The following is a 14,246-nucleotide window of genomic DNA, read 5'->3' as shown; positions in this document are numbered from 1 at the left end:
TTGATCAGTTTCCATCCGTTATTCCTTCTCTGGCCTTCGGGTGCCTTGGAAAACAGCTTGACCCCCTTCCTCCTCCTCTCTGTGGCAGCCCCTCAAATGTTGGACCAATAACTGAAATTATTGAAAACCATGTTGGAAATTCTGGTCTTCTTTTGCAGCTCGGCAAAGTTTTCGGCATTGAATCGCATGTCCTGTCTCCGAAGGAAACCAAAGAGCTCTACCCCTTGATGAATGTGGACGACCTCTACGGAACCCTCTACGTCCCGGGGGACGGCACAATGGACCCTGCGGGGACCTGCACATGCCTCACTCGGGCAGCCAGCAACCGAGGGGCTCTGGTAGGATCCCCGAGCCGTTTGAAACATTGAAGTGGCCTGAGAGAAAGAGCGGAGATAAACTGCTTTGCCTGATGAGATCACCCGAGTTCCTCAGGGAGAGAATCGAGCAGGGTGATGAGGAGGCTCCTCTTCTGCCCTTTGCAACGCGGCCTCTTGGGGGTGGGTGGGTGGGAGGACATCCCTGGGGGGCCCTCAAGCATACCTCAACTATGAGCTCCTGCGTGGGCAGCTTTTCTAGGAAATGCGAGAACCTTCAAGTGCTGACAGGGACTTAATTTGGCCAGCAAAGCATTTGGAGAAGCGGTGGAGGGCAAGAATGAGAGGCAGGCCAGCGGCTCTTCCTGCCAGGATTCCAAGTTAATACGCCCATAGCAAACAGAACTCCGAGGCAGGTAGATTCCTCAAAGAATAGTTCTATTTGTTGTGGTTTGCCGGCAGTTGTTGCAGACGGCAGCAGAAACGGACAGTGAGGAAGAAAGGGGGCCAGTCAGGGAGCCTGGAGAGGACTCGGACGAGGGTCCTGTGTCCGATGCAGAGATGGAGCCAGGAGCATCTGGGAGTGGGCTGCTGCCTTCGGAGCCTTCAAAGTCCGGCAGCAGTGAGGCAGAGGACCCAGGGGAGCCTGTTCCTAGGGCACGTGTGCACAGAGCTGCTAGAAGACAAGAGCAGCTGAAGCAGAAGGGGCAACTCGGGAGTAAGGCTGGGAGGTGATTGCCCCACGCCTAAGGGATAGAAGTCAGACCTCAATGAGGAAAGCTTTGCAGGAAGACTCCGAGGCCACCTTGCAGCTCTGGGAACTCTGGTCGGTTTTTGCTGGTCCTTCGGGTTGGTTTCTGTTCTGATTAATTTGGATACTCCTGTCTTTTGGCAGCCTTCTACAGCCCCGAAAGACGTGCTCTTATCTTGGGGAACTGTTTATAATCAGTTCTGGCTGGGAATGCAAGTAATTCCCAGCGTTGCATTAAAACAGGTTTGCCTTTTAAAATAAGTTTGTGTTTCATTAAGTTTGATGAAGCCGGAGTCAGAACACTACTGGACATATCACATTGGCCCAGATCATCGCTGAATAGGCCCTCCCTGGTCACTGGTCTTGAAATGGACTCCAGACCAGACCAGCAGGACTGTTTATGGTTCTTGGTTTTCCTAGATCATTGAAAACTGCCCCGTGACTGGCATTGAAGTCAGGACAGATGACTTTGGGGTCCCACGAGTGGCGGCTGTGCTGACGAAACAGGGAGCCATCCAGACGTCCTGCGTGGTCAACTGCTGTGGTAAGGAAGGCGCCCAATCGGATCCTGCAAAAGAGGGGCTGGGACTCCTGCGGTCTGAATGCAGGCTTAGCCAGTGTGGAACTGGGATACACTGGGTTCTGTGTCAGGAGAAGGAAGTGGGAAAAAGGCATTCCTAAAATCTTATTGTCAACTCATAAAACATTCCTAGGCCTGTTTTAGTAGTTGCCATAAAAACGGGGGGAAAGCATACATCCCACACTCACCTTACAAAGATTGTAACTAAGCTACTGAATCTTCTGCCTGGGAAAATCCTTAATTGGGGAATATAATTGATTACACCCAGCCCGTGAATGGGCTCAATTGGAGAATCTGTTTTATGAGACCCTGGGGGTGGGGGGGTGGGGGAAGAAACAGGGTCACAGGTGATTGTAAATGACATATGCCAGAGTTGGCTTCATACAGGGCAGGGCCAGTATGTTGCCTCGAATGCATCCTTTGAAGTTTTTTGAAGTTTGGCTCAAGAATCATGATTTAATTAGGGCGATTGCTGGAATCCTGACACTTATTTTATGTTTAATCATGTGGATATGGCTGCCCAACTCACAGAAAAGCCATTTGTGTGGCAGAACAGTTGTAAAACCAAAATATTAAAATAAGTGGAGTTAAAAACCTAACAATATTATTAATAGCAAGAGAGTGGAGAAAGGGAGCTTACGCACCTCCGTGTGTCTTCTGGCCCTTAGGAAGGGCTTTTCTGGGTGGTCTCCTCAGCATTCTCCTTCTAGATTGTCCTTCGAATGCTCCTCTGAATTTTCTTCAGTTTCACTCAGCAGATCGTAAATCCTTTTATGGTTGAATTATTACTCCCCTTTAGAATTAACACTGACTTTACTCTGGATAGAAACCAAACGGAAGCTATCTTCAGTAACCACTGGAACTATTATTATATTATATCATATTATATATGATATAATATGGGTTACCATACTAACCATTATAGTCCCTTTAGCTACCACCCAGATTCTTCATTAGTCCTCATCTTTCCCCAAAATCGTGTGTGTTTGTTTTTTCCCGAAGGTGGGCATCTGAAGTCCCCTTTTCCTATGAAAATCTGAATTAACCTCCATCTCTGAGCTCTTTATTAAAAAAAAACAACCCTCTGAGAACTGTTTAGCTTGGGTTTCTGCATGGAAGACTTGATCTGTGAAGAACCAGGGAGAATCTGGTGGAGGCTGAACTTATCACTGTTGTCTTTAAATTTGTACGAAATGAAAAGGGAAAGAAAGAAGCTTCACAGCTGTTTGTGGATGATGGCAAGATGCCAAGAAGTTGTGAAGGACAGAGAACATAGCATAACAGGGCTGGAAGGGGCCTTGGAGGTCTTCTAGTCCAACCCCCACTGCTCAAGCAAGAGCCCCTAGTCATTCTGGGCATATGGCTGTCCTGTCTCTTCTTTTTATATATATTTATTCTTTTTTTAACATACATAAGTGCTTAGAAAGCAGTGTATTGTCTGGGTCAGTTTACTTATATAATAATGATAATATTATTTACTTGTACAGAGTAGTAATCTTCCATCTTCTAATTTCTACCTCTGTTGTCTAACAGAACCAATCCCATGTTGAAAAATGTCCGGTCTCCACAACTTGTAAAGGCAAGCCGTTCCACAGATTAACGGTTCTCATTGACAGGGAATTTCTCCATAGTTCTAGGTTGGATCTCTCTTTAACAATTTTGCACCTGCTGCTTCCTGTCCTGCCCTCAGGTACTTTGGAGCAGGAGTCTCCAACGGTAGCAACTTTAAGACTTGTGGGCTTCAACTTCCAGAGTTGAATTCTAGGCGTTGAAGTCCACAAGTCTTAAAGTTGCCATGGTTGGAGACCCCTGCTTTGGAGAATAGGCCAATCCCCCGCTTTTTTCTGACAACCCCTCAAATACTGGAAGATTACTGTCATGTCACCTCAAGAACTTCTCTTGGTTAGACTAGACCTATCCAGTTCCTGCAACTGTTCATTCTATGTTTTAACCTCCAGTCTCCTAGTCATCTCTCTTCTCTCTTCTCATCACTCTTTCTACAGTCTCAGCAATATTTTTGTGCTGTGACCTGAATTGGACGCATCCTTGTATCTCAAGTGTGGTCTTACCAGTGCTGTATAAAGTGTTACTCCGCCTAAATGTTCCACCCAGGACATTTTTTTCATCCCTGAGGCTTTTCAGGGGAGCAACCCTTTCCTCTAGTCCCTCCACTTTCTCTTCCAATGGGGAGATGAGTTTGCACCTGAAGCCGGTGTAAAAATCCTTATCTGCTCTCCTTGTTTATGTGGTGGTGAAGTGGCAGGACAGAAAGAGGGCTCCCTTCAGCATCCATCCCCGAGCTTAAGACTAGTCAGCAAAGGAGACAAGGTGACAGGTTCGACCTCCCTCTTCTGTGCTCTCATCAGAATATTGACCAAAGTACCGTATTTTTGCACTGTAAGACGCTCCAGGCCATAAGACCCGCTTAGCTTTGGGGAGGAAAACAAGAAAAAAAACCTGCCTCTGCCTCCCAGCAATTTGCCTCCTTGCAGCAAACAGCCTGGGTAAGCTTCAGCACAGCCTGATTTAGCACAAGCAGCTGATTGGCATCCCGGAATACCGCTGATCAGCTGTTCCAGGATCCCTGATGCCTGGAACGGGCCGAAAATGGGACCCATGGAGGCTTAAAATGGGGTGTGCGGAGGCCGAAACAGGAAGCATGGAGGCCAAAAACAAGGTGCACAGATGCCAAAAATGGGGCACACAGAGATGGCAGCAGCAATCGGCAGTGATGGCAGCGATGGGTGGTGGCATTCCTGGAGCCTGAAACAGCTGATTGGTGGTATTCCGGGAGGCCGATCCAACCACCAATCAGCTGTTCGTGCTAAATCAGGCTGTGCTGAAACTGACCAGGCTGTTTGCCGTTTACTGCAAGGAGGCAAATGGCTGGGAGGCAGAGGCAGAAGGGTGGGGCCCAGCGGGTGTGCGGGACTTCAGCAACATTCGCTCTATAAGGCGCACAGACATTTTCACCCACTTTTTTTAGAGGTGGGGGAGTGCGTCTTATAGTGTGAGAAATATGGCACTTTCTTCCTAATCCGGCAGCAGCCATGACCCTGCAAGGGTCCCCTGGCCAGGCTCGTTCTGCTGTGGCTTCCCCTTCTCTGCTTCCTCTTCCAAGCCCCCTGCCCTCCCTCTCCCCAGCCCAGGCCCTTCAGATGGTGGCAGTTGTTTTCCTTCTCCCACAGGTGTCTGGGCCCAAGCCCTGGGGGAAATGGCTGGCGTCCAGGTGCCCCTGGTGGCCATGCACCATGCCTATGTGGTGACAGAGAAGATCCAGGGAATCCAGGTCAGTCCGGGGGTCGGTGGGGGGGGGAGTCCTGGGCTCTCGGGGGAGCTTCTGTCCTGGTGGGAAGATACAAGCACTAGTAACAACAGGTGCTGTGAGAAATTCAGGTGCTTCCCTTGGTTCTAAGCATCTTTGTACAGTGGGAGAAGACCTCCTTTGTCCCTCTCGTTGCACATGCAGCTCAGAGGGCCCCCCCCCCTCCTTCTCGGGGTAGGATTGCCACCTCTTCCTGAACTATAAATGTGACTCCACGAGGCTTCCTGGGGGGCAAAGGAGGACCCGAATTTTCCTGTCTATTCCTCTGGCTTCCTGTCCGCTTCCCACTATTTACTGGGCAGGAAGAAGTTTTCATACTTAACCCTTGCTGGCAGGAATATTTTTTTTCCAAATGTAAAGCATACCGTATCTTTAGCATTTACACTGAATTTTGGAAGTATAGAAAACCAGAAAGTTTTCCATGAAAACTCTTATTAAATGCGGTATTCCAGGTGTGGTCTGATTAAGGTTTTATATAAAGCACTACTAATTCTTCATGTGAACTTGACTCTATTGAGGGCAGGACAAGAAGCGATGGGTGGAAACTCATCAAGGAGAGAAGCAACCAGGAACTAAAGGAGAGATTTCCTGGCTGAATTAATCAGTGGAACTGCCTGTCTCCAGAAGTTGTGGATGCTCCAACCCTGGAAGTTTTAAAGAAAAGATAGGATAACCATTTGTCTGAAGTGGTGTCGGGTTTCCTGCCTAAGCGGGAGGTTAGACTAGAAGACCTCCAAGGTCCCTCCCAACTCTGTTATTCTGTTCTGAGAACCTTACATCTTTTTCTTCCATGCCCGTTTCTCATCTGGGTTGTTTTCTTCTCGATACACGTCCAGTTGTTAGTGCCAGACCCTAAAATGATGTGGTATGAGCAACACAGAAGATCACTTTTCATCTTCTTGTTCTACTTCAGCCAAAGTTCACATTTGCTTTTTTGCAACTGGATTAGGCTACTGACTCAGCTTGTGGCCCACCAAGACATCAAGGTGCTTTTTATGTGCTACTCGTTTTCTACTCAGGCCTCTGAATTCTTTCCACCGAACTGAAAGGTAGGAGGAATAGAAGATGGTGGCAGATTCAGAAGGATTTTGGCCAGCTGGAACAATGGGCAGATAGCAAATAGGATTAACTTCCAGGGACAATAAATGACTTAGATGAGTTTCATAAATGACTTTCATAAATTCATAAATGGCTTAGATGAGGGAATAGAAGGAGAAGCCATCAAATTTGCAGATGACACTAAGCTGGCAGGAATAGCCCACACCCCAGAAGACAAGCTCAGGATCCAAAAAGATCTTGACAGACTTGATCAATGGACCTTATCCAACAAGAAAAGATTCATGTGGAAAAGAGCAAAATTTTAAACCTAGGTAGGAAAAACCAAAGGTACAAATACAGAGTAGGTGAAACCTGGCTCAAAAAATGTCACTCTGAGAAGAACCTTTGAGCTGTAATGGACAATAACTTAAACATGAGTCAGGAGTGTGTGGCCGCAGCCAGAAAAGCTAACACAATCCTGGGTTGTATAAACAGAGGCATAGAATCAAAATGGCATGAAGTATTAGTACCACTTTATAAATACTTAGTAAGATCACACCTGGAATATTGCATCCAGTTTTGGTCACCACATTACAAAAAAGATGTTGAGACTTTGGAAAAGTGCAAAGGACAATTAGGATAATTAAAAGTCTGGAGACAAAAACATATGAAAAACAGTTGCAGGAACAGGATATGGCTAGTCTAGAGAAAAGAAGGACTAAGGGGGACAGGATAGCAATATTCCAGTATTTAAGGGGCGGCAAAGAAGGGAGTGGGGGGCAACTTATTTTCCAAAGCATCAGAAGACAAGAAACAATGGATGGAAACTGATCAAGGAAAGAAGCAACCTGGAATTAAGGAGAAACTTCCTAACAGGGAGCTCAATGAACCAGGGGAACAGCTTTGCTTTCAGAAGTAGTGGATGTTTCATCACTGGAGGCTTTTAAGAAGAGACTGGATTGCCATCTATGTGACTCCTACTTGACCAGTGGGTTGGACTAGAAGACCTCCAAGTTCCCATCCAGATTTCTATTCTTATTCCGATTCCATTCCATTCCACTCTACTCCATTCCATAAAATACAGAATGTATAATGCCTATTTCACAAGAATATAGTAAAGATATTTGAAAAAAGCGGAAACAGTTTTGAAGAGGCCCCGAAGTACAGGTCACCTGCAGGAGATCCAGGTTCTGCCACTAGAGGCCCCTCCAAGGCTGGTTAAGGAACTCCACAACGAGACACCTGGGGAGGCGAAGGGCAGAGACTAGCTAGCATCCTGGTCCTCCCCGCAGAGCTTCAGCTTGTGGCCTCAGGGGATGCGCAGCCCATCGACCTGGGACGGGGAGAGCCAGACCCTAAGTTTACCCTCCCCTGGGAAAGCTCTGCAAGGCCCCGCAGCCCCCGTTCCAGACTGAGGAAGAGAGAGTTCCCTGCAAGGAGGGCTGCATGCAGTGAAACTCAGTGGTGAGAAAAGCCAGATTTTACACTTAGACAAGACAAACCAAATGCACAGGTATAGGATAGGGGGTACCTGGCTCAGCAGCAGTAACTGCCAGGGGGATCTAGCGGACAATCGCTGAAAGAGCAGCCACAGTGTGCTGGAGCCGCCAAAAAAGCCGGTGCAGTCCTAGGCTGCATTAATGGAATACAGATCATGCGGAGAGTTAGCACTGCTTTATGCTGCACTGGTAAGACCGTCCATTTTTGGTTGCCGCAATATAGATTCTGGAAAGAGTGCAGAGGAGAACAAGAAGAATGATGGGGGGACTGGAAGCTGAAACATATAAAGAACGGTTTCCAGGTTTTGGGTACGTCTAGTTTGATGAAAAGAAGGACCAGGGGGGACATGATAGCAGTGTTCCGATATCTCAGGGGCTGCCCCAAAGAAGAGTTGGGGGTCGAGCACAAGAAGCACAAGAAGGCAGGACAAGAAGCCACGGGTGGAAACCGGTCAAGGAGAGGAGCAACGTGGAACTAAGGAGGAATTTCCTGATAGTGAGAACAATTAACCAGTGGAACGACTTGCCTGCAGAAGTTATAAATGCTCCAAACAGTGGATGTTTTTAAGAAGAGATTGGACAGTCATTTGTCTGAAATGGTACAGGGTTTCCTGCCTAAGCAAGGGGGTTAGACTAGAAGACCTCAAAGGTCCCTTCCAACCCTGTTATTCAGTATTCTAGTTTTCTTGTCCATTCTCATGCGTTAGGTCTCCCTTCCTACCAACTTTAGCTTTAGGTAGATGCGGCCTAAAGCTTCTTCCTGGCAGCAGCCCTGGGGGATAACATTTGGCACGAGGGGCCCGTCCTCCATGCCCCAGCTTGCATGGCCAAGGCAAGACTTCTGTGCTCCTCGCTTGGGCCACTGTTTAAACTTGCCAGACGTACTTTGGGAGTTGTACGTTCCTCGGAGATTCAAGGAAAAGCCCAGCGCTGAAAAAAGGGAGGCCCAGAAACAGGCTCTCAGTTGAATGCCAACTTTGGAGGCTCTGGAGCGCCTTCCTCAGCCCGGCCCTTCAGGGTTGCCCGGTGGCTCCTGGAGTCCCCGGACAGAATCCTGGCAGCCACCCTGAGGCGAGAGGGGCTCTCCCAGCCTCACTCACTGGTCCTGGGGAAGGCGGCTCTTGGGCCTTAGGAGCAAGCCGTCTTCCGCAGGGCTCCTTCAGAAGGCAACAGCATTGGGGCCTGTGGAGAGGGGTGCCGGGACCCTTTGCCCTTCTTTCCCAGCCCTTCCAGAGGGGAGGAGAGATGGGAAGAAGCCGCACGAAGCCCCTGCCTCAGTGGCGGCCACAGGAGGGGAGGGAGTGGGCCAAGCGCCGAAGGGGTCCTCCATGCAAGCTGAGATTAGCGGGTCTCTGGGTCTGCAGCCAGCAAGGGGCCACCCTGCCTTTGCCCCCCAGGCCAGCAAGGGGCCACCCCTTCCCCTCTGGCTTCCTGGCTGTGAGGTGGACAGGAGGCGGCCGAGCAAAAACGCTGACCCGGGAGCCTTTTGGAGGCTGAGCAGTGGTTTTTCTCTGGGTATTTTTAGAACATGCCGAACGTTCGAGACCACGATGCCTCTGTGTATTTGCGTCTCCAAGGTGATGCCCTTTCTGTGGGTGGCTATGAGTCAAACCCCATCTTCTGCGAGGAGGTGAGTGGCGTTTTTAAGGAATCACAAGGAGGGAGTGCAAACACTGCAGAAGCCAGCTAGGGGGCTCCGTGTTGGTGGGGCCGAGTGCTAAACCAGGGGCTCAGAAGGAGAGTTAGTTGCACGTAGGAAAATCCACAAAGACGTTGACCCCCATTGGGAAAGCTTTGATCCCTGATTAGCAGACGAGAGGCTCCTGGGGAAGGAGGGGGTCTCATCTGGGCGGCGGCTGGATGGATCCCTCGGTCCCCTTTGCTTCTCACATCTGCTTTTTATTTATTGATTTGCAGTATATAAAATTACAATGTAAGAATTAAAATGATATTCTTTTAGAGGGAGGCAAAAACAATTAGGTAAAGGACATGCGTGCTAGTTGTTTCTGGCTCTAGGGGGCAAAGCTGAAGGAGAGCCAGCGCTGTCCGAAGACGCCTCCGTGGTCATGTGGCTGGCGTGGCTAAACGCCTTCAAAGGCTGTTCCCACCAAAGGGGTCCCTATTTTGCTACTTGCAATTTTTTTAGATGCTTTTGAATTGCTAGGTTGGCAGAAGCTGCTGGGACAAGGAACGGGACCTCACTCCATTATGCGGCGCTAGGGATTCAAACCGCTGAACTTATGACCTTTCTGATGACCAAGCTCAGCGTCTTAAGCCCCTGAGCCACCGCCTCTCTCCCAAAATAATTAAGTCCTGTTAAAAAATCAACTGAAAAGGCGAAGGGGACTAACTAAGCAGCCCCACAACCGGGTGCCCACCTGTCCGCCCCAAACAAGGCCACAGAGCCAGGCTTTCACCCCTTCTCTGAAGGACAATGGGGGTTGGGTGTCCATCTCACCGGGCGGGGGGGGGTTGATATTCCACAGGATGGGGGTAACAGCAGAGAAGGCTCTCTTCCTGGACCTCCATAACATCCCTTCCCTGCCTGACCAGGTGGGATGGGCCAATGTAACAGGGTGAAGTCGGTTCCGTAGGCAGCCAAGCCATGTAGGGCTTTATAGGTCATCACCAATACCTGGAATTGGCCCCACAAGCAGACTGGCACCCAGTGCAGCTCTTGCAGCAGAGGTGTTACCTGTGCCATTCTTTGGGTGCCAAAAATTTGTTCACCTGGCCACATTTTTTACCAGCTGAAGCTTCTAGATACTTTTCAAGGGAAGCCCCATGTAGACCATGTAGCAGTAGTCCAAATGGGAGATGACCAGAGCAGGAGAGACCAAAAAAAGAGCGTGCTGATCCAGGAAAGGGTGTAACTGGCACACAAGGCAGATGCTTTGCTCCTCCACTTCCTCCTCTCCCCCAAACCTTTGGAAGAGCTCAGGTGGGGGAACATGACCCTGTTGGGCTTGCAGACAGAGTAGCCATAGCCCCTGCTATTGTGCATGTCACAGTGACTCCCTGCATGTTCCTGTTATGTGCTGGAAAGAACATGGGTGGCACAACAATAGCAATAACCCTTAGACTTATATACCGCTTCACAGCAGCCCTCTCTAAGCAGTTTACAGAGTCAGCCTCTTGCCCCCCAATAATCTGGATCCTCATTTTACCCACCTTGGAAGGATGGAAGGCTGAGCCAACCTGGAGCTGGGTGAAATTTGAACTGCCAAATTGCAGGCAGCTGGCAGTCAGCAGAAGGAGCCTGCAGTCCTGCACTCTAACCACTGTGCCACCGTGGCTCATCCTACCTTTGCTTGCAGTCCTGGCGCACCTTTCCTTCCCTCCTCCCCCTTCCTTAAGGTGCCGAGCAGCCTTGTGTCCTGGCCTGCCATCCGGAGAGAATGAAGAGTGGTGACTTGGCACTGAGTTATAAGATGCAGGATGGCTTCTTGCATGAATATTAATGGTGAAGCGTTGATTTAATCGCAGATGAAGAGGCCATTGCTTTATTGGATTGATCAGAGTGGCCAACTTCAATCAGGGAAGCAGAGGCAGAAGCGTCCTTTCCCGGCCTGGCGCTCGAGGGCAAAGGCTCCCTTTGAGGGCAAACTGAGGAAGGCAAAGCAAGTGAGGAGATCTGCATTGGTTGCATAAGAACTTCTCTCCCAGTGCAGGAAACACCTCGATTCCCAGGATCCGGGTCTCCAAAGAGTCTGGGGGGATGGTGGACATTCAGGATATGAGGAAGAGCTGACATGGGGCCACATTCTTCTTCATCCAGTTCTGGTCATCCTGATACCAAAGAAGATGCCGAGACTCTGGAAAGACTTGCTCAAGAAGAGCAAGGAAGATGGTTAGGGGGCTGGAGGCTAAATCATATGACGAATGGTTGAGGGAATGGTCCAGTGTATTGAAGAGAAGGATTGGGGGGACATGATAACTGTCTTCCAATATTGAGGGGCTGTCACAGATGAGGAGGTTGACCCCAAAGCCTCTGAGGGCAGGACAAGAATGGGTGGGAGATCCAACCTAGAACTAAGGAAAAAAAATCTGACATTGAGAGCAATTATCAATGGAAGACTTTGCCTCTCCAAGCAGTGGGGGCTCCATCACTGAAGGTTTTTAAGAAGAGGCTGGACAGCCATTTGTCTGGGATGGTACAAGGACTCCTGCTTTTGGCAGGGGGTTGGACTAGAAGATCTCCAAGGTTCCTTCCGGCCCTTTGTGTTAAGGTTCCAAGTAACATACCCATAGCAAACAGGTAGATTCCTCAAAGAATAAGTTTATTGGACATGTCATATTGGCACAGGCTGGTGAAAACTGGCTCTGATTATTCCTGAGGTTTCCACCTAATTAAAAGTAAAAATTTGTCACTTTCTCAAAGCAATCAGTCACATGGTCCAATCAGGATACTGTCCAGTTGCTAAGTGACTCCAGTCTCCTCCTCCCAAGCATCTGAAGGAATGTCCTTGGTTCCCAAGAGAAGGTATTTTGTTTTGACTGCAACACTCTCTCTCTTTCCCCCTCCCTCTCCTTCCCCAGTGTGTCAGCGCTAAAGTCTCAAAATGGACACAGTCAGGCCAGCTTCAGGGTTGATACTGTGATTCTGTGGCTTATTCCACCAGCAGAGTTCTTGGTGGGCAGAGGTCATCTCAATAAGAAGGGGGCTGAGTTCAGGCAGCAAGAAACAGTTTGGAGGAGGAAGTGTGCTTCAAAAGCCAGGAGGGAGCAGGTGGCAAATCTGATCTGTGATTTGCCACCCTGTCTTAAGTTGTCTTCTGGGGGCCGACATGTAATCAGTGCCTAATGTTTGTAGTGCGTTTTTTGCTCTTCCAGGCGTTGGACAATTTTGCTTTTGGTCTCTTCAATCTGGACTGGGATGTATTTACACAGCATATTGATGGTGCTATCAACCGTGTCCCAGTGCTGGAGAAAACTGGAATTAAATCAACTGTCTGCGGACCAGGTAAGGACCCCCAGATTTCATAAAAGTATCCACAATATTAAGAACTTCCTTGAAAGAGGAGGGGAACCGTCGCGAGCATCTCCTTCAACATGATTTTTTTACTCTTCACAATCACATTTACGGCGGGGGGCTTTGGTAAACACAGGTTGTTTTGGTAATTCCTCACCACCGTCACAAAGTTAGGGAGTTAAGCTGCACAGAAGGTTGGGCACTATACCTTTTGGTGCAGTTTCCAATGGCCCACCTTTTAGGAAACCATCTACTTGGCTGATGTTGCTGGTGGACTTTCAGTTCTCATCCCTGTATCTCTATGTCTCTTGGAAGAAGAGAATGGAAGAACAGGAGGAAGCTCTCGGCCGTTAGCTGCTAAGCTGCGTGTGTGTCGACCATTGGGAAACCCAACAATCGGCTGTCCAGCCAGCAACCAGTTCTCCTGTCCCTCCTGACCCTGGCATTTGTTTGGGGACTAGGGAAGAGGTCCACTCAGCCAGGAAGTGGCACGGGAGAGGCAGAGGCCCTGATGCCTTGACTCCAGGAAGGAAGAGCGGGGCATAGGAGAAGCCCAAGAGAGACTAGGAGGAGATGCCCCCCCCACCCCTGGACGGCCGTTTTTGCAGTCCTTGCGTTTTCTGTGGGGCAACATTTGAAATGGACATTAGGCCACTGAATTGCAGGAAGCCCCCAGCGATCTCAACTCAACCCAGCCAGGCTCTCACAGTCCCAGGAACTGCTGCGACTGGCCTTTTTCTTTGCCAGCGGAACGTCCTTCGTGGAGTTTGCTTCTCCATTCATTCATAATTCCACGTTATATGCTAAAAGATGGGATCCAACCCACCATTCGTCAGAAGAGAATGTCCAGGGGAGGCTGTGGTGGTTGTGTGAGATTGGCTGAAAGAAATTCCCTTCAGGTCCCCAGTGAGAGCAATCTGGGCATCTCTGGTGGATTATTGAAGCAATTAACGTATTTTGTCAGCCTGTTTGATTGGTTTTTGCTTCCCTGTTGTAAATTCCATGGAGCATCTCTTGAAGAGCCTCAGCAGGAGGGTTGATGGATGTGGGGTTCGACAGGTGCCCTGAAAGATGACTTGGTAAAAGATGGCGGGGGGGAGGAGGGGAATTGCCTCCCTGGATTCAGACTCCGCAGACTTATATACCACTTCACAGTGTTTCACAGCCTTCCCTAAGCGGCTTATAGACTCCGCATGTGGCCCCCAACAATCTGGCTCCTCATTTTATGGACCTTGGAAGGATGGAAAAGCGGAGTCAGCCTTGAGCCAGTCAGAATCGAACCGCTGGCGGTGAGCTGAAAGAGCCCACCGTGGCTCTTGTTGTGTCTTGTTGTGGCTGTCGCATCAGGGCATTCTTCAGATTGGTCCTTTGGGCACCAATCAGACGCTGGCATTGCCCTTTTGTTTTCAGGAGGCAAGTGGACTTTCCTTCTTTTTCTTCTTTTGAAAAAAAAAAAAAGTTTCGCTTCTCACCCCAGAAGCTTCTTCAGCTCTGACTGGGTGGTGGGGAATGGAAGGATTTAGATTCCTTGCAAGCAGCTGGTCATTTGCATCCTGTTCAGAGAATTGTTGAGGCCACTTGGAGGTTTATCTGTGTCCTCAGGGTCACCTGAGTGGTGCAAACGGTTCCTTTAGTCTGCAGTATTTTCCCTCTGGAAATCCATTTCTCCTCCCACCCCATTCCAAGGGGGACCATCCCAAGATGTACAGCTAAAAGTCTGTTGAGAGTCTCAGTCATCCAAGTCTTGGTTGTCTCAAAGGTGCTTTT

General features: G+C 49.2%; 1 protein-coding gene across 3 annotated transcripts in view; it reads left to right on the top strand.

Annotated features, from left to right (window-relative positions):
- SARDH (sarcosine dehydrogenase) overlaps window positions 1–14,246 on the top strand; it is a 56,118-nt gene that overhangs the window by 12,466 nt on the left and 29,406 nt on the right. For all 3 annotated transcript variants that reach the window (XR_015739725.1, XR_015739726.1, XM_026719176.2), the window contains exons 4-8: window positions 159–338; window positions 1,486–1,609; window positions 4,834–4,934; window positions 9,033–9,137; window positions 12,341–12,470. Coding sequence is in view for 1 of the 3 variants with exons in the window: in XM_026719176.2 (XP_026574961.2) it covers window positions 159–338; window positions 1,486–1,609; window positions 4,834–4,934; window positions 9,033–9,137; window positions 12,341–12,470 (640 nt within the window). In the remaining 2 variants the exon portion in view is untranslated. The remainder of the gene's footprint in view (window positions 1–158; window positions 339–1,485; window positions 1,610–4,833; window positions 4,935–9,032; window positions 9,138–12,340; window positions 12,471–14,246) is intronic.

The sequence above is a fragment of the Pseudonaja textilis genome, chromosome 17, assembly GCF_049901715.1.
Source record: "Pseudonaja textilis isolate UNSWEBS1 chromosome 17, rPseTex1.2, whole genome shotgun sequence".
NCBI classification, from domain to species: Eukaryota; Metazoa; Chordata; class Lepidosauria; order Squamata; family Elapidae; genus Pseudonaja; species Pseudonaja textilis.
This window is presented reverse-complemented; position numbering and strand designations above follow the sequence as displayed.